Source organism: Dipodomys spectabilis, unplaced genomic scaffold (assembly GCF_019054845.1).
Source record: "Dipodomys spectabilis isolate Male_0828 unplaced genomic scaffold, ASM1905484v1 ptg000147l, whole genome shotgun sequence".
Lineage (NCBI taxonomy): Eukaryota > Metazoa > Chordata > Mammalia > Rodentia > Heteromyidae > Dipodomys > Dipodomys spectabilis.
The window spans coordinates 6895036-6913624 of NW_024870824.1; the positions used below are offsets into that span (position 1 = coordinate 6895036).

General features: G+C 50.0%; 1 protein-coding gene across 2 annotated transcripts in view; it reads right to left on the bottom strand.

Moving 5' to 3' along the window:
- Window positions 1-18589, bottom strand: part of Nrg2 (neuregulin 2) — a 198591-nt gene that overhangs the window by 11785 nt on the left and 168217 nt on the right. Inside the window, exons 3-5 of one of the 2 annotated variants that reach the window (XM_042692082.1) lie at window positions 17700-17818; window positions 9699-9819; window positions 3299-3357 (exon numbers count right to left, since the gene is read on the bottom strand). In XM_042692082.1, coding sequence (XP_042548016.1) covers window positions 3299-3357; window positions 9699-9819; window positions 17700-17818 — 299 coding nt within the window. Of the gene's footprint in view, window positions 1-3298; window positions 3358-3746; window positions 3824-9698; window positions 9820-17699; window positions 17819-18589 lie in introns of both variants that reach the window. The other variant, XM_042692081.1, reaches the window with a different exon arrangement.

Below are 18589 nucleotides of genomic sequence, written 5' to 3' on the forward strand. Positions count from 1 at the left end.
AAGTTGCCACAAGTACAGCCTGTCCACTCCTCTCCAGGTCCTTCCAGGGCTGGCCAGCCATGCTGAGTAGATGTACAAAGTGGAATCAAAGGGTTTCAGGGCAGCGCATTGAATAGTTAGTCCTGGAGCCCAGGGACACTTTAGGCAGCTGGAGAGCACTCCCATTGTCTGGATGTCCAGCCATGCTCCCCTAGGGAGAACAGACCAGCTTGGCCTCAGCACCTTGGAAACTAAGAGCTGGTTGTTATATTATGTGAGACAGCTGGGGCTCAGTGGTGCTAGGACGCTTTCTCAAGGTCACTTTGAGAATCAGAAGGGAAATTGGGAAGGCTGGGTCTCTGGTCATTTGGGGCTAAGACATGGTTATTCCTGCCAATTACATCTCAATATAAGCGTGTCTTGCTCCTTCCTACACAAAGCTATTTAAGAGTTTTCTTTTGTGTCACTCTACTAGAGACTAAATTGTAGCAGCAGCAGCAGCAGCTTACAGGGCTCTTGATGGCATGCATTTTGAGTCAAAGGTTAGTACTGTTTAGGGTGGTCCAGTGGTGGATCCATAACATGGCTGGTGAGGTCACTGAGGGCCTGGCTAATGACTAGATAGGCACTCTTCTCCCTGGGAAGCATGTTGACAGATTCTGAGGGACCTATGGCTGCATCAGTCCCAGGGAAGAAAAAAATCTCTCACTTAGGTTTATTGCTTGCTTCTCAGCCAGGATGAGGCAGCACTCCTGAGCCATGGGAAAATCCTATTGGCCAGAAATTTGCATATTGTCTAGTAACCATGGCAACTGAATGCTGGACACCCAACAGGGCTGGGCTTCTCAGGCAATTTGTAAATTCTTCACCCTGGACACATCCTATGATGCAGTTATAGGGTGCCTGGACCAGGCGGCAGTGATGTGTGCATGGAAATAAGCACACGCTCGTCTTGTGTGTGCAAGTGTGAGTGAATGCTTGTGTGTTTGCTTCTGTGTGTCAATGTGTGTTTGTGAGTGTGCATGTGTATAAGCACTGCTCCTGTGTTTACATGTCTGTGGTGCTGGTGTTAGTAAATGCTTGTGTGTTTGTTCAGGTTTGCAGCATGTGTTTATGTGTTCATGCATATGTGTGTGTGGGTACTCATGAATACATGAGGGATAGAGATGGACAAGCTTTGACTGCTGGGAGGGTAGGGGCTGACAGTGGAAGTAGGAGAAGCTTCTGCAGACCACAGGCTCTGTTTCCTTGGTTTCTCCAAAAGGTAACCTGGTTTTGAGGTAGTCTGGGCATGCTGCCAGGGTCAGATTCTTTAACTCAGGAATCCCTTCTTCATGCCAGCTATACCTGGGATGAAATACTAAATTTTCCTCCAATGAAAATGGCAGGCTCTGTGATGAACCCTTCATACATCTTCTTCCATCTGCACAGCAAACCCTACAAGCCTCAATGTCTTCAACCCTACTTTGCAAATGAGAAAACAAACTCAGATGGGTTAGATGAGGCCCCAGAGCTGTCTTTTATACCCTGGTCTGTTGGCATGGGCAATTGAAGGTTTGTGAGCATAGTCAACTGTCTTTGTGGTCATTGTCTGCTGGAGCAGTACATGAAGGGCTTTCTTGAAAAGCATTGGAGAGCCCAAGTCCTTTACAGAAAGGTAACAGTAATGACACCAATGACACAGGTGGGCAGGCCCAGGGCTACATTTGTAGGCTCTTTTTTGGGTTTCTGGCTCCCTCCTGACCCTCTAAATATAAATGAATTGAAAGCTGAAACAGCACAGCTAGCCAAGAGGCCTTGGATATCAGCCTGAGTCCCAGAGCTTTACTGAGTCCCAGAGCTTTACTGTTTTGATTCAGGATGGCCTGGACTATCTGTCCAGAACAGTTCCCCAAGCCAGGAAGGCTTTCTGCCAAAGGTAGAAAGGAATATGACCCCACTGTCTCTCTTACCTGGCTCCCACTCTGCCTACCTGGCCTGCCTCCATCACTAGAGTTTCCTACACAGGCTGTATCTGACTTTAAATTTCTTATCCCCACAGCCTTCTTCCCTGGTCTTCCTGGGTGGGCCTGGAGAGAACACTGTCTCCCATACTGTGAAGATGGTTGAACAACTGGACCTACTAGTCTCCACAAGCTGTGGCACCTACACTCTTGCTGGGTTAGGCTAGATTTCTGGGCTTTTTCGCTGTGGTCTGAGGATAATGGGGAAGGCCCATTTCACTATACTGAAACTCAAACTCCAAAACTCCTTTTTTCTATGAGCTATCTACATGGCTCCCTGGGTCCCACCTTTGGCATCTTAGAGTTCTATTTCCCAACCTTTAGGTACCATCTGAAAGTTTTGTTTCCTAACACCGTATAGGACTCAGCTGGCCTTCCTTGAGAGGAGAATGGGGTGGGGGTGGGGTGATAGGTCCTAGTCTGCTGTGTAAAATGGGGTGACTAATGTGGTTTGGGCATCATAGGCAAAAGAACAGTCCAAGCTGGCCAGCCAGTGGCTTTTTTGCTCTGCTCCACCTCCACCTGGTGGTGCTTGAAGGAACTGCTCCAGGTTGTAAATGCATTCTTGGGATACAGAGCTTCTATTCCTCCCCCCCGCCCCCCAATTCCTTCAGACACAGTGGAGTTGTAGTGTAAAGACAAAGCTCTGACTTCAGGAGTTGAAGAAAGGAAGAGGATGAAATCTTGGTTGGGAATTCAGAATAGATTGGTCCTGGAGAGTCACGAATCACTGTATGCATTCTTTATCCCCTCTATCTTTTAGCATCTGTAGTAGCCCCTAGCCTATCTTCATCCTGAAGTCACCAAATGCCTGTGCATCTACAGAAACTGTTGCCCTGGGTCCTGATCTTCCTCAACCTCTACTCCTCCCACCCAGTCCCTGAACCCCAAGCCAAACACATTCTGGTCAGGCTTTTGAGACCGTTTTCTCTCTCACAAACACATCAGCATACACCAGCACACACTCATTGCTGGGCCTGCCAGCAGTTTGACACTCTCAAGCAGCTGTCAGGCAGGAGAAGGCTCTGCAGTTGCCTCTTCCCATTTGTGCCAGGATGCCTGGAGGGGGAAGAGGCCTGGGTGTGGTCTGCTGCAGAGAGAATCCAGCATTGCTGTACCCAGGCAGTATAGCCCGACATGTTAGGGGGCAAGGGATGTATCGTTCTCCTCTGCACAGGCTTCTGGTGAGCATGAAAATTAAGAGGAGCTCAGGGCATTCCTGCTCCCCTTCCCAACCCCAATCTTGGCCCCATCCCTCCCACAGGGGGAGACTGCCAGTCATCAGGGAAGAGAAGAAATAGAAGAAAGAGACATACTGGAGAAGTTGACCATTGCGAACTGCTGACACCTGTCCCCGGTGTATCCCACAGGACACCTACCAAAAGAAAGAAAACCAGAAAGAGAGAGCCAGGATAGCAAGACACAGGCATTGCAACACCCCAGCATAGGCTCCTGCCAATGCCAGCTGGGTTCCTTGCCACCGTTACCATTTGTACTGGCCTTGCCATTCTGCCCCTTACCTGTAGCCCTGAACTTTAAACCCAAGGATTAGGCCAAAAAATGAATAACAAAGCAAAACAAAACAAAACAAAAAAGAACTAACAAACCAAAATACAAAAAAAAAAGGAAAAGAGAAACAAAACAAAACAGCCAAAGATCAAAACAACCAACACCCCTGGTCCTATGCCCTACATTGGGATGGGGGGGACTGCACCCAGAAGCTTTCTAAGGAGCGGGGACTTGTGTTTGTATCTTCAAACATACTTTGCTTAGGATCTGGCATGTACAATCGCAAAGGCAGTTTCTCCAAACATCTCTGTCCGAAGAATCCGTTTGGACATCTGGAGAAGGAAAAGGGGAAAAATCACAGAACAAACTGGCATCATCCGCGAGGCTAAGGTTAGAAATCAAAGTGCACAGTGATGAATGAGAAAAACCAAGTCAGGCACTTGGGGGGGGCGGTCACACTTGTAGCTGAAGGGGCTGGAGTTGGGGCTGGGTGGAGGGCTCTGAAATCTCCTTCCAAATCTCTCTAACAGATGTGGCTCCGTGGGTGGTGGGCAGGTGGGTTAGGGTGGGGAGGAGGATGATTTAGGGAAGTGGGGGTGGGGAGGGTGGGAGGTCATTGCCTAGTTGTCCTGCTGGTTGTGGAGCTTTCCTTCTTACTTGCCTGGTGCCCTGTGAAGCCACGCTGTAGTCCCTTGGCAGTCAGTCCTAAGGGATCCCAAGTTCTTGGGAGCCGCTCCTGGGCCCTGAAGGATTCTTTCCGGCCCTGGGCAGGTTTTTCTCCTCCATGGAGTAGTCCCCAGAAAGCTCAGAGCACAGAGCTCTGCTAAGCTGTTCCCACCACTGGGTATCCATGACAAAAGTGACCTAAGAGGTGTTGAATCTGTTCTCTTAAAGAAGGTTCTGTGGCCAAATAAGTTTAGAGAATCCTTTCCCAGTGTTCTTATAAAGCTACAGTCTACTTTAGCATAGGAAGGGTTAGGAAAAGTTTTAGAAAGAAATAGCAGAAAGTTCTAGTATGCTCCAAACTTATTTGACCATGGAAGACGTTCTTTTTGTAGAACACACTTTGGGAGAAGCTACCTAGAGCCACAGAGGTTGGAAAATCTTAGTAAGACAAGGGGAGCTGGAGAGGAGGTGGAATTGCCAGCGTCTCAAAGCTGCCTTCCTGATGCCAGGAACGGGAGGAGGTTGGAGCAGGCTCACTAGGGTGCCCTCCCTGAAGCCTGTTCTTCACCAAAGGCATGCTGGTAGCCAGCCTTGGCATGCCTGCCTTTTCTCCATGACCTGCTCTTCCATGGCAGCCTGGCTCTGCCCTGCATCTATTCTTCCATCTTGCCTTCCCTGAAGCTCTTGGGCAACACCCACTCTCTTCTCCCTGACCTTGCCCTTACCCCCACGGTACAGCTCCTTCTGTTCTCAGGCTGCCACAGCTCCCTTCCAACAAGTCTGTCTTTCAGATTTCTGGACATGTCCAGCCTTGTACTCTCTTCAGAATTCCCTCCCCCTGGCTGAAGTTGGTTACTTAAGCTTATGGACTAGGCTGGACCCTTCCCTGTGTTTCCTATTCAGAGACTGGTTTATGTTGCCTTGGTCTGCTCATCCTTAGGAAGTCAGGTAAACCCATCACCACTATGCCCTCAAAACAGGCTATGGCTCAACTCAAACTTAAACTTCCTCAAAAGCTTAAGCAAGCATACACTACTTCTTATATCCAATAGTCAATCCATCAGCTCCTTGGGCTTAGAGTGGGCAGTGACAACTGGCTGTAATAGATTCTCATGAGAAGCCTACGGCCTCACACCTAGAGAAGTGGAGAATAGGAGTGTGTGTGTGGGCAGAGACCTAGAGTTTCTGTAGCTCAGATGGCATCTCCCTTGGGAGAGGAGGATGTTGTCACTTAGGTGGTGGGATATGCATTTAGGTGAGCCAGGCCAGGGGTGGGCACAGATGGCTGGAAAGTGGTGGGTCTGGGTAGGGTGGTGTGTGCTTATCCTGTTGCACAGGGAGACTTGGAGGAGTAAATCCCCATTCACATCCTTTGCACATCCCTGGATCTTGCCCCTAATCCTTTCAGCCCAGAAAGAGGGAGGCTGCCCAAGAGTTTCAGCCAGGCTCAGTTCTTCCTCAGTTCAGGGACACTGATCTGGGGCAAGGGTTCTAGAGAGGGCAAAGTGAGTTTTTAAACAGAAATACCTTTGGAGGATAAAGACCCATGACGTTGCCAAAAAGGACTATTGGACTTCACGAAGGAACAAGAAAGAAATTGATTTGTCTGTGTCCAAAGTGTGAGAGTGCTCTTAGAGTCAGGGAAACCAGTGTATGTATATATATGCCATTGTGTGTGCGTGCATGTGTGTGTGTGTGTGTGTGTGTGTGTGCGCATGTGCATGTGAGAGAATGGGGAGAATACAGGGGCAGGAAGGGACAGAAGGGGAATTTATTCCTTCCCATTACTGACAAGCAGGGCTGCTGTGCCATAACTTTTGCAGACCAGTAACAGCTAAATACCTCCCTGCATGCCTGGTCCCACACCCTGCCTATACTCTGATTGCTAAGATCTGTCATGGCCACTGGGCCACACAACTCTGGCATGGTCTACAACGTGAATGTGCCCCCTGGAATGGCGTGACCTTCTGGTGCTAGCCTTGTGCCTGTCTTTGAGGGTGTGCCCATACCCCAACAAAGTGAAATCCTGGGGGAGGGGTGTAGTAAGGGATGAGGAAGACTGATAGCTCATCTGTTCTTGGGGAGGGGGGTGGCACCAGTGTCTTCAGGGGCTCTCAGACACTCCTGTTCCTTTCCTTGACCTTGCTTGTTGAGGTGGGGGCTTCCCTAGCGGAGGCTCTGGGTGTGGGGCTGGGCTTACAGCCTAGTTAACCTGCTTCCAAGAGTAGGGGAGCAGGGTCCAGAAAGCATCCACCTATCAATGAGATGGGGCACTAGGTGTGGCTGGCTGGTGGCTGTCAGTTCCCACTCAGATAGGGACCAACCCTCTGATGTTCAGGGCCATCAGGGACAGAAGGAGCGGTAGGTAGCAGTCCTTTCCAGCCCTTCCGGAAGTCATCAGCTGTGACTCTGGGCAGGTCTGTACCTGGGGCTGGAGAAGAGCAGGGGTAAGAGAGGGACATTGAGGAGAGCCCATGGGCTACATCTGGGGGAACAGATAGGTCAGGACCTCTGTTGTCCCCTTTTCCCACCTGCCTCCTGGGCCTCAGTTTCTCCTTTTGGTAGCCTGGGGATAATGCCATGTGTGCTGCCCTCACCTGGAGGAGGAAGGATGAAGAATGAAGGTGTGCCCCAGGCACCAGAGGGAGTGAGGGTCTTGGAGTTCATGAAGGGCAGGTGGAGATGGGGCGAGGATGAGCAAGCAGATGGGGTGGGATGGGGGAGTTGCCTGAACATGAGTGGCTGGGGAAGCAGAGGGATGGGGGATGGGCTGATGGAAGAGGAAAGCATGCCACTGGTATGTGCACAGGGCTGGAAAGAGAGTCTTGTTCTGTCATCATCCCCTGAACCAGTCCCCAAGAGTCACGCACCAACCGTGCTCAACAAACACACGGAGAGAAGAGGAGAAAGCAGCAAGAGGAAGTGTGGAGGCCCCTGTCTAGCCCAGATAGAGACAATCACCTTGATTTGGCCCCCTCCCCATTTTCAAATCCCCTTAAGTTGTCTCTCTTTTTTTCTTTTAAAAAAAAAAACCAAACAAACAAAATTCAGTATCAGTGACACGGTTTCTTTTGGCACTGAATTCCAGAAGAAAAAAAAAAAAAAAGAAAAAGAAAAAGAAAAAGAGTTACGGAGTGCGCCTGCTTTTCCAACACTCCCTGCAGGGCCCTGAACCAATACACAACAACAAGTGTAAGAAAACCAGGAAGGAAAACTGATTTTTATCGAAACTGGAATGAAACTGACCAGTGTAGTTTCATTATCCAAGCTAAGCGGAAATGCAAAAAAATCAAAATAAAAAGTAAACAAACAGCACAAATGGTAAGACGTGAGTTCCGTTTCCTAAGTTCTTTCCTTTTTTTTTTTTTATTCCATTCAGGTGTCATCAGGAACCCCAAGAGGCCTACCCCCCTTCCCTCCCAGATCACCCACCCCCAGAATGGCCTCTGGGCTCTGCCCGGCCTCCCTCCCCCCTGCCCTTCTCCAGCACAGCGTCAAGGACCGCAGTCCCGCCAGGGTTGACCTTCTCCCCTGCAGGCTGACAGAGGGAGTTAGGGATGTGGGTTCCAGGAGCCCTGACTGGGGGCTGATCCAAGGGGCAAAGATGGGGAGGTGGTACCTAGTCACAGTCTAAACAGGAAAGCCCAGTTGCCCTGGTGGGGAGGGGAGAGAGGGAACCCACCATGTTCATAAGGGCTCAGGCTCCTCCCTCTGTCCTCTGCTTCAGCAGGGCAGGCTCCCAAGCTCAAGGAATGCAGCCATGTTGGCAGGTTCCTTTGGAGGCCCATATAACTCATCCCTCCCTTTCCCACAGTAGACCTGACACTGGAGCCTAGGTTCCAGGACTCCTCCTCATCCTGTCCTGGGAACCAAACCTTCCCTGCCCGGAGCCAGGGCTGATTTCAAAGACAATGCTGAATCTTTATGAAGGCCAGGGAAGAGGAAGGGCCTGTTGTGAAGGACAAGGAAAGGGGGAGTGGGGTCGGGCCATCCCTATGAGGAATTCTAGGACCCTCCTGAGTCTGTTCCAAAGAGCTCAGAGCATTTCAAGGCTGTAATACTGATGTGGCTGCCTGGTAGATGCAGAAAGTGGGAAGAATGAGAATGGAGGGCAGACCCAAAACTTCCCTGGAGGACAGGATGTTGCTTTTGGGACTGTTCCCTGAGGTTTAGGAGGGGAAGAGAGTGGGAAGGGGTGACAGCAGGTGAAAGGTGTGACTGGGGAGGAAGCCAGCCGGGGCCAGAGCCACAGTCCTTGCCTGGCAGTGCAGTCAAGCTACCTTACATTGGGTCACCAGCTTTGTGGCCTCCTCACTAGGTGGAGGGGACTTTAAAAGTGCTGGCTTCCTTGCCAGGCCTATGTTTCTAGAAAAGGCCGGAGCCAGGGATGGGGGTACAGATGTGGTCTGACAGGCCAGAGGCAGGAGAGCCAGAAGTATGAGTCTGCTTTGTCTAGGTGGAAGTCATCTCCCTTTCTCCAAATCACCATGAATACTTGGCTGGCCTTTGACCAGATGCCATGGGAATGGGACATCTTTGGCACCTTGCCAGGGCCCTAGGCCCCTTTTTCATTCCTCCCTAAGATCTAGCCAGAGCCTGTACTCCTTTGCCAAGCTCCCAGCACCATCCCCACACACTCACCAGAAAATCTGCCCAGAAGACTCTGGGGGCTCAACAGATTGGTCTGGGTCTTAATACATCCTCCTGGCCTAACTCACTCCCACCTTCCCTATTTGCTAGAGGGAGCTGGTGCTTCTGAGCTCCTTGGAGTTCCTGCTGGGGCTACCTTGACTCCTCCAATGGGCCACACCCAGAATGGTGCCCTTAGGGAGTCCCCATACCCCAGAGAGAGGGACTAGGTTTACAGGGGCATAGGCAGTACCCAGACCATTCTTGGACATTGGGGGCCTTCACAGCAGGAAGAACAACAAGATCTGAGGTGAGCACTAGGTTCTGGGCAGACACTTCCTGTACCCTCCAAACTTCAGGAGTGGGAGCCTCAGTTGCCAAGGGCTCTGGAGCCTGTGCCCTACCTGAGCTTGCCAGGCCCCTCACTGCTGGGGACATGTTCTTCCAGAACAAATATGGAGAGTTGCAGAGAGATGGGGAAGGAGGAGGAGGAAGAGAAGAGGAGAGAGAGAGAGAGAAAGAGAGAGAGAGAGAGACAGGCAGACAGACAGACAGACAGATGGACAGAGAGATACAGTGAGAGAGAGAGAGAGAGAGAGAGAGAGAGAGAGAGAGAACTAGCCCAATGCCTAGACTGGCATTCCCATATCCCTAAGGGGTGTTGGTAAGAGGTAGACATCAGAAGACAAAGTGGTAGGGGTCTAGGAAACTGGGACTGGAGGAATCTCTTTGCCCCTTAGAGCTTTTATCTTCTATTTCAGAAAGGACTAGGAAGTGGGCAAACTTCCCTGTCTACCCCTTGGGGGCCCCTTCCCAGTGGCTTGAAGCCTGTTCTTCCTAGAGCCCTCCACACCTGCCCCAGCTTCTCCTCCCCTGATCTTGGCCCTGTGCCCGCCCCCAGTGGTCACTTACTTGCAGGACAGCTGGTTGATACCCTCGATGTAGTAGCACACGCCTCCATTGACACAATAGGACTTGGCTGTCTCGTTGCACTTCCGGGCGTGCCCGGACCAGGATGACAGGGTGGTGCTCACTGGAGGTACGAGAGACACGTGCTAGTGACCCACTGAGACCACCTCTGGGCCCCAGGAATCACATCTTCCATGACCCTTCATGTTCATCTCAAAGCTGGAAGATCTCAGATCCTGCAGGACTTGCCTGGGGAGGGAAGGTCTGTGGGTCCCTCTTGGTTGACCACAGGGAAATGAACAGCCACTAGCAGCTCTGACCATCTGCCCATTATTATTATTAGCCTGGACCTACACTCTTGGCAAACCTCTAAAAGCCTTGGCAAACCTCTAAAAGCCTTGGCAAACCTCTAAAAGTCTGCTTTACTGGAAGTGACTAGAATCAGAGTTACCTCTGCCTGGTCCCTCCTGCTTTGCTGGGGGTCCATAGTAGGTAGGCAAGATGCTGATGTTTAGTGTGGGAACTTAGGCAGAGAGGAGCACCTGCATCCATCTGTATTTTGAGTTCTCATGGTGGACTTGTGTGTGTGTGTGTGTGTGTGTGTGTGTGTGTGTAGCTGGAAGGGAACGAGGACTTCAGAGGGGTAGTACCTTTAACATACTGTGATTTTCTAATATCTCAAAGATGTTAGGGAACACTAGTTTCTGCTCTTCTCCCTTTACTCCAGGGTTGGGCTGGAATGCTATCAAAGTCACCAGGCTTTGCAGGATCTCTTCTAATGTCCCCTCATGCCAGGTAGCCTCCACCTTCCCAATCTTATCGGCTATTGTCTCTAGCCTGGGACAGCACAAGCTATAAATCATGGGTTTCCAGTTGGTGGGAAAGAAACAGGACTGGGGACAAGCCCAGGGAAGGGGGCAGCTGGGATATGAAACAGAGTGGAGAGAGAGTCTAAGCCTAGGTGCTTGGGCAGCTAACTCAAGACTACACAGCTTATTGATCAGACTCATTTGAAAAACTAAACAAATGAAAAGCCTTGCTCCCCCATCAGGGGGCAGCATCCAGATAGCTGATGTGGAGGGAAGATTCTTAGCCAGAAGGTCAGTTTTCATCCATAAGAGGATGCCCTTTGCTGTGTATCCAGACTGGGCCTTCAAAAAGGAATCCCTGCCTTCTCCCCACCTCCTAACTCCCAGGGGCTCTGAGGGTGGCCTTCAGACAGATGTGGCCCATCTCACTTTGGTGGAGCCTATCTCCTTAGGAAAATGAGTATCTATCTACTCTCCCCTCAGTAATGGGGAGGAGGTGGGAGGAGAAGGAAGGAACAGAGTAGGCACTCGGTGCCCTCAGTGTTTAGACATGTAGGGAGACGGATGGAGCGTGGGAGACTGGGAGTGTACACACAGCTCTGCCTCTGTATATGTCTGAGGAGCTCACTGATAAAACCCTCGTGGGCAGGGCCAGTTCCCAACCTCCTCTGCACTCCATGCCTGCTGCTGAGCTGGCATCTGGAGCCCCGCCCCCATGTCTCCAAACAGGAGGCTCCTCCAAGCCTCCACCACAAACCCAGCTGGGACCCACATGCTGGCCTGGGAGCGGAGGCTGCTTGCTGCTGGTCTCTGCACTCCTACCCTGCCCCTTTCTGGGTCAGTGAGACCCAGGAAACCAAGAAAGGGACAAAGTTATATATATGCCTGCAAGTTATAAAGTCTCTGGGTAGATCCTCGAGGTTGTCTTGCCCTTTACTTCCCCTGGGAAGGAGGAGAGAGCAAAGAGAAGGGTGAAGGCCTGTCCAGAGTCACTATGTGTTGTGACAAGGTCCCCTGACTCCTAGTTGTGCATTCTTGTCAGCTACCCAATCTCTTGAGAAAGAACACGTCAGCAGCACCAAGGCTTGACATGAGCAGATGAATGCCAACAGCATGTGGACCACAGCCTGGGACCTCCTGTGGGCCTGGGCCAACCCAGAGAAATCTCAGCCTGGACCTTTGTGGCTTCCTTTACAATCATGGTGGAAGAGGCTACCCGCTGTGGTGCCCATATTGGGATTCTACCCACATTGGTTAAGCAGTGCACATCAGTGAGGAGGCTGGCATGGCTGAGACCATAGTGGCACATTTGGGCTTGCCACACGTATGTTGCTCACCAAGGCAGGGTGGGCAGGGTGGGGAGGGGGAGGCAGGGGACAAATGAAGAAAGAGAGAGACTGAAGACTCTCTTTCCCTTTGGCTGTGGTACAGTGAGTCTGGGCTGCTAATACCACAGCAGCATGAGAATGAGGCCAGGGGCTCAGAAAGGCCAGCCCAGGTCTGCAGGGAAATTTGCACAGGCAGAGGGGTGTTCACACCATGATATCATGCATGTGGGTCCAAAAGCAATCTGTCTACACCTCCTTGTCAGCAGGTCTGTATTTCTTCACTATGTTCCCTGTGTTTGGAGAGGCAGAGTGGCACAGATTCTAAGTGCAGGGTCTGACTATGCCTTTGAACCTTCCATTCATAGTGCTCATAGCTACTCCAAACCCAACATGTCCAAAACATGGCTCCAAGTCATCTACCCTAACCATTGTCTTCTCCAGTCTTTCCTATGCCAGTGGCCACATGGAACCTGCCAAAGTCCCAGAGGGCATTGCTTGTTTCTCCTCAATTCCATTGTCATCTATCTCTAAGGGTTGCTACTGGCACCCTAAGAGACTTCAGCTACATCTACTTCCTCCCCTGGTCCAGGTCATGGTGGTCTCTTCCTTGGGTGATGACAGAAGCCTCCTTAAAGTCTTCCTGTGCTGACTTGTGTTTCTACTCTGACCTTTTGGATTGACAGCTGCTAGAGAAGTCTTTAAATATGTGAATTGGGTCAGTCCTTTCCTAGAGCAAAGTGCTGTCCCATGGCTTCCCAACTCCTCACCAGGTCTCCTCACCTTCCCTCATCCTCTCCTCTCCTCCCTTGCAGTATGTTACAGTCAGCTCGGCTTCTCCGGAAGCCTGGAGTCTTGCATAGTATATCCCAAATATCAGTGCCCTACAGCAGCCTCCTCCAGCTGCTCCAGTGGATCGCACCCCTCCCTTATGCCTGTTCTTCACCTACATACCATGCTTGTCATGCGTATTCTAACCTAAAATGACTACATGTGTTATAATAGCTCCCTGCTAGAAGTAAGTCCCCTTAGTGGGCCACATCTGTCATGTCTCACTGAACTCCAAAGCCTTAGCAGAAGGCCTGGAAAATGGTTGCCTGAGCAAATAAATATTTGGTTCTTCAGGGAAAAAGTGTCTCCTGCTGCCATCCCAAGACTAGTCTGGTGACCTTGGCTGATGGTGATATCTCTTCTATAGGGTAAAACATTGTCTCCTATTTTATGTAAGTATTCTTGTTAGAGTGTTAGGAACCTGAAATGAAACTCACAATGAGATAATACTTTACATCTGTTAGAATGGCTAAATAATAATAATAACACTAAAAGGATACTAATAACTGTTGGTGAGAGTGTAGAGAAATCAGAGGGCTTGTACATTGCTGGTGGGACTATAAAATGGTGCAGCTACATTGGAAAATACTCAGGTGGTTCTTGAAATAATAAACATGGGTTGAGAATATGGCTGAGTGGTAGAGTGCTTGTCTAGCATTCATGAAACCCTGGGTTCAATTCCTTGGTACCATATAAACAAAAAATGAACTGATCTTAAAAATAATAGAAACATAGAACTACCATATTTCTACTCCTAGTTACATCTCCAGGAGATTGAGAAGTGATGTGCATACAAAACTTCTATATAAATGTTCACAGCAGCATTATTCATAATAGCCAAAATGGAGCAACAAATGGCCCACTAACCCAAACTGAGAAATGATTAAGTAATATATGGTACATTCATTTGGGGGAATATTATTTTGCCATCAGAAGGAATGCTGCATGCTTGTAGCAGGAGATGCAGGAGCTCCTGCTATAGGAGATACCTGCTACAAATGGATAAGCCTTAAAAACATGTTAAGTAAAAGAATCCAGCCACATACTGCATGACTGTTTTTATATAGAATTTCTACTATAAGTAAATTCCCAGGAGGAGAAAGATTAGTTGTTATTAGGGGCTGGAGAGAGGGGGCAATGGGGAGTGACTGCTAATTCATGTGGGGCTTCTTTTTGAGGGGATGAAAATGTTCTGGGATTAGTGGTGATCACAAAACTTAATGACTAAACTAAAATCCACTGATGCATATGTTCAAATGGTGAATCCTATGGTATGTAAATTATATCTGAACTTAATTACAAATGTTAATTGATCAGGGCCTTGGTGAGTAGGAATGAAGCAAGATGGGCTCTGAGCAGGTGCTGCACAGCTGAGCTGCCTACTGCTGTACTTGATTTTTCTCTCTTGCCCACAGGCAAAAACTTCTACTTTTTTCAAGGCCCAGATCCTCAGTTTTCTGCTTCCTTACGGCTCTGTCTCCTGGGCAGAATTCCCTTTTCTTTTGGTATGTGTGCCTTCCTGCTTCTGTCTGTTAGGAGAGGCAGTTATTTTCAAAATCCTATTTGAGGGACTTTGCTGGGGTGGGGGGCAAGATTCTGACTCTCCAGGGCTTAGAACAGGGTCACACTGAAAAAGGTTTGCAGTGTGTGTGTGTGTGTGTGTGTGTGTGTGTGTGTGTGTGTGTGTGTGAATTCATGTGTGCGCCCATGTGAATGCAGATTATGTTCACTCAGGTGGCCTTTTAAATCCCTGACTAGGGGACAGGCTTGGAGGACTCTCTGGGATTTCTATGGTCCTGTGACATTTCAGGGCAAACCTGCCTGTCCTCTGCCTGGTGCCTGGGATATTCCTGTGTGGCCATCCACCTCAGCCAGGCCACTGATTTTGCTAATGCAGAAGTGGGTCAGACTAAGCCAACTGTTTTATTACAAGCTCCACAAACTTCTGGGCTCCTCCTTCTAGGCAAGGCAAGGAGACTGGAGGCTTCTTGTGAGCTGCAGTGTGATGACAGCCAGGAAGGCCTGCTCTGATGTGGAGGACCAGACACCCCTCAAATTCAGTGGGAGCTACTGGAGAGCTGGGTGATACCACTAGAGCAGCTGGCTGCTCCTTGACCCTCCCCCCTCTCCCATGGCCCTGGTTCCCCTGAGGCCTGGGCGGGCCATACCAACCCACCTAGGGATGAGTCAGAGGGGGTAGGCCCAGATGCCCGCTGCCCGCCCTCCGCCCCCTCCTCAGGGTGTGGTTGCTGCAGGTCTCCTGGTTTCTGAAGGTAAACAAGGAACTCAGGCATCTCAGCCTGGGAAAATGTCACCAGGAGGGGCTTTCTGGCTTCCTGTCCCATTTTTGGTCCATTTCTCACATCAGAAGTAGGTTCTTGCCTGCCATGGGCTGAAGAGGACACAGAAGAGTCATAGACTCGTGGTGTGTGTGTGTGTGTGTGTGTGTGTGTGTGTGTACATATATATGTGTGTGTTGGTGAGGCATACAGGATGTAGCCTCAACATTGAACTCAGAATCCCAGAATTTTAGGGAAAGGGGCCTAAGATCATAGCTCAGCCTATGAGGGGAAAACTGAAGGTCAGGGAGATGGAATGAGGTGGGACTGCATGACCTACAGTTGAGCCTAGACTATATCACTGAAATCTTTCCACTAGCTTATTGGCTACTCTCCTGTCAGGCTGCAGAAGCAAGAGGCAAGGAACCCTATGGGTAGCTAGGATTCCAGCCAAAAGTTCTCCTGTCTGGCTCCTAAGCTGATCACAACCTGGCTTGTTGCTGCCTGAGTGAGCTGTGTATGGGATGGGACTGAAGCTTATCCCATGGGCCTGTGGTCCTAAGCTCTGTATGGCAGAAAGGGAACAGTTTGGCTTTCTGGGTGGCAACCATCTTTCCCTACTAATAGGCTCCTGTAGGAATGTTTCTCCATGTAGTTCCAGTAGGCCATGGCTTAGGGATCTCTGTCTTGCAGGAGCTCCTCTACTTACAGACAAGCTAGCAAAGATGGCACTCTACCCTTCCAAGCACTTACAGGGACAGGTGGGTACATAACCTTAGCAGGATCCTCAGTTTCTATCCTTATGACTAGATGGATGGTCACGGAGTAGAAGTAGCAGGCTGGGGTGACATGACCCTGGAGCTGTCTAAGCCATAACCTCTTCTCCTTTGCCCCTGGTCTCCTAAATGGGAGAAGCTGCTTCATGGGAGAAAAGAACCAGTCCAGCACACAGTGGGGAAAATTGCCCTGATCTATGCTCTCGTTATTGAATTTGTCATGTCTAGTGCCACTCTGACCTCTGGACTTGTAAGTTTTGTGTTCTTGTCATTTCTTGACTAATATAAAAGGATCTCCAGATCCATGATGGATCAGAGAGCATCTGCCAACCAGGACAAAGGTGGCAGGTACTAGATCCCAGGGTCATCTCACTTTTTCAGCCTTGGAGCAGGTAGAAAGATCCAGATATGCCTTCCATATCATGCCCAGGGAGAGCAGGTAGTAACAAGGGCTTGGAGCTAGGATTATAGGCATGAGCAATAGGCTCATCATCTCTCTGAGCCTCTTATAACTTATAAAATACATTCTGATCCTGGATAGGTATTCATGAGCTTATGCAGAGCCTGGCACAACAATAATAGCTAGGGTCACAACTCCCAGGGAGAGGCATTGTCTCTGTGCCCCCCACTTTTGAGGCTCACCATCTACTGGATTCGTCAGACCCACAGAGAAAGTTCAGCAACAGCATGAAGTTGAAAATAATCTAAGGCTGGAAGTCAAGAGATGCCACCAGACTATGGTAGGCCAAGGAGTGGCCCCAGACGAGGGTAGGAGGTGAGAGTGGCATTGTGATGGGCTGAGTAGTGAGAGAGAGAGGAAAAATAAGGATGTGGTAACAAGGGGAGCAAATGCAGTTTGGGCCACAGTGGTGAGGACCAAGTCCTTGTCCACAGCATGGGCATGCCTGAACTAATGGTGTAGGCTTGGCCAGATGAATGTGCTTTAAAAGGCTATTCCTTAGATATGTGAGTGAGTAGGGATGAAACCTGAGCCAGGGATACCCTTGAGATGGAGTTGGAATGGAAGGGATAAGTGTGAGAAAAATCCAGAAAGACTAACCAGAACATCAAGACTCAGACTTCTTAGACATAATGGCAAGGTAGACCAAGGAGCCCAGAGAGCTGTGGAGATGGTCCTTTGCCAGTTCAAGAGCAGCAGGGTCTGGGCTGACTGTTCAGCCGAGGGTCACGGGGCAGGAATGTTCTCTTTTAGATAGTGTTGGCTTTGGGAGCATGGCCAGGCTGTCGGGTGGAAATCCAGGCAGGTGATGACAGACATAGGATTAGATTCTGTTGTGGGCAGGACTGAAAGTGAATCTGGGTACCTCGGTAAATGGTGTGTTCCATCTGTGGGTGCTGGGAGGAGAAGGATTGGAGGTATATGTAGGGTACGGGGATGAGTGAAGGGATACTGCTTGGGGACGGGCAGCTTTGGCACAGAAGAGAGGCGAAAGGATGTTGCTAGTCTTAGTGTATAAGTCTTCAAGGGAGGAGGACCAGTGGGGAAGTCTGATATCCCTAAGCAGGGGCTGCCCTAGCTCCCACCCTTCTGTGCCCCAATCCCTCCGTGCCACAGGCCGGTGCTCAGGTGCCCTGCAATGCAGCAGACAGCAATCACCCGCCCCAGGCCTGTCTCTCCCCCAGCCCTGCTCCTGGCAGCCCAGCCTTCCATAATTGCCTTCTAAAAATATCCTTCCCTCCACCCCCACCTCTTGATTTCAAAATATTTAGTTTTCAGGGTATTTAAAATGAGAGCTGGCGGCTCTTCCAGGCCCAGATAACAAAGCTAAACATTTATGCTTCGACTGCATTTCTCTGAATTGGCTGAGATCTGGGGCCTGATATGGCAGCCGCAGGAGGGAGGAGAGTTGACTGCAAGATGGATCATGTGCCGGCCTCTCTCCATGGGGCTGGGGTAACCGGTCCACCCTGCCCCCCCAACCCCCCCCCCCAGGACCAATCCCTTCTTTAAGGGGCCACCTACCGCTGTTGACATGGAGCCGGCCTCGGACAGTGTCCTTCCCCAGAATGTTCTCAGCCTCGCACACATACTCCCCAGCGTCTTCCACTTTCACCTTGTTGAACTGTAGCCGTGAGTTCTTTCTGGTTAGGGAGGGGAGAGAGTGGGAGAGGCATGAGCCAGGACCACGTGGCTACTCAGCGCTAATCAGCCACTCACCTCTCCCCACAGAGCCAAATGGCTGTGCAGGTGGGATGGGAAGGAGATTCTCTTTGCTGGGGTTCAGGTGGAATATGGTGAGCTGTGGAGCTGGAGGGAGACTTAGGTCTTTAGGCTAGCACAGGGTGGGGCCGATGGCTGCACACATGTTCTAAATCTATGAATTTTCACATCTCTCCTTTCCTAGGGCTGAGCTTTCTTTCTCACATTTTTCTAAGGAAGGAATAGCAGGTCCCTTAAGAAGTCACGTGTCCACATCCTTCATTCCAGCTGTCTCTGCTTTCCTTAGAGGTTGTGGCTTATTACTCTGGAAATAACCTATATTCGGTGTTATGGTTTGAATGTGTCTCCCAAAGCTCATTGATCTCCACTGAAATAGTGTTGGGGGGGGGTGGGCTCTATATGCAAGATGTTTTGGTCATGACAGTTCCAACTCCACGAATGGATTAATGTTATCACTAGAGTCATTATTGGATTTGTTGTTCTGAACCCCTCCTCCCCTTTACTCTCTTTCATGCAAGTGTGCATGCATATGCACACCCCTTCTAGCTCCCCCTCCTGCTCTCTTACTCTCTTATTATGTGATGCCTTCCTCCATGCTATGATGCAGCAATGCAGCAAGAAAGTCCAAACCAGATGTTGCTCCTTGATCTCGAACTTCCCACTCTCTACAGACTGAGAACTCCTGCACTCCC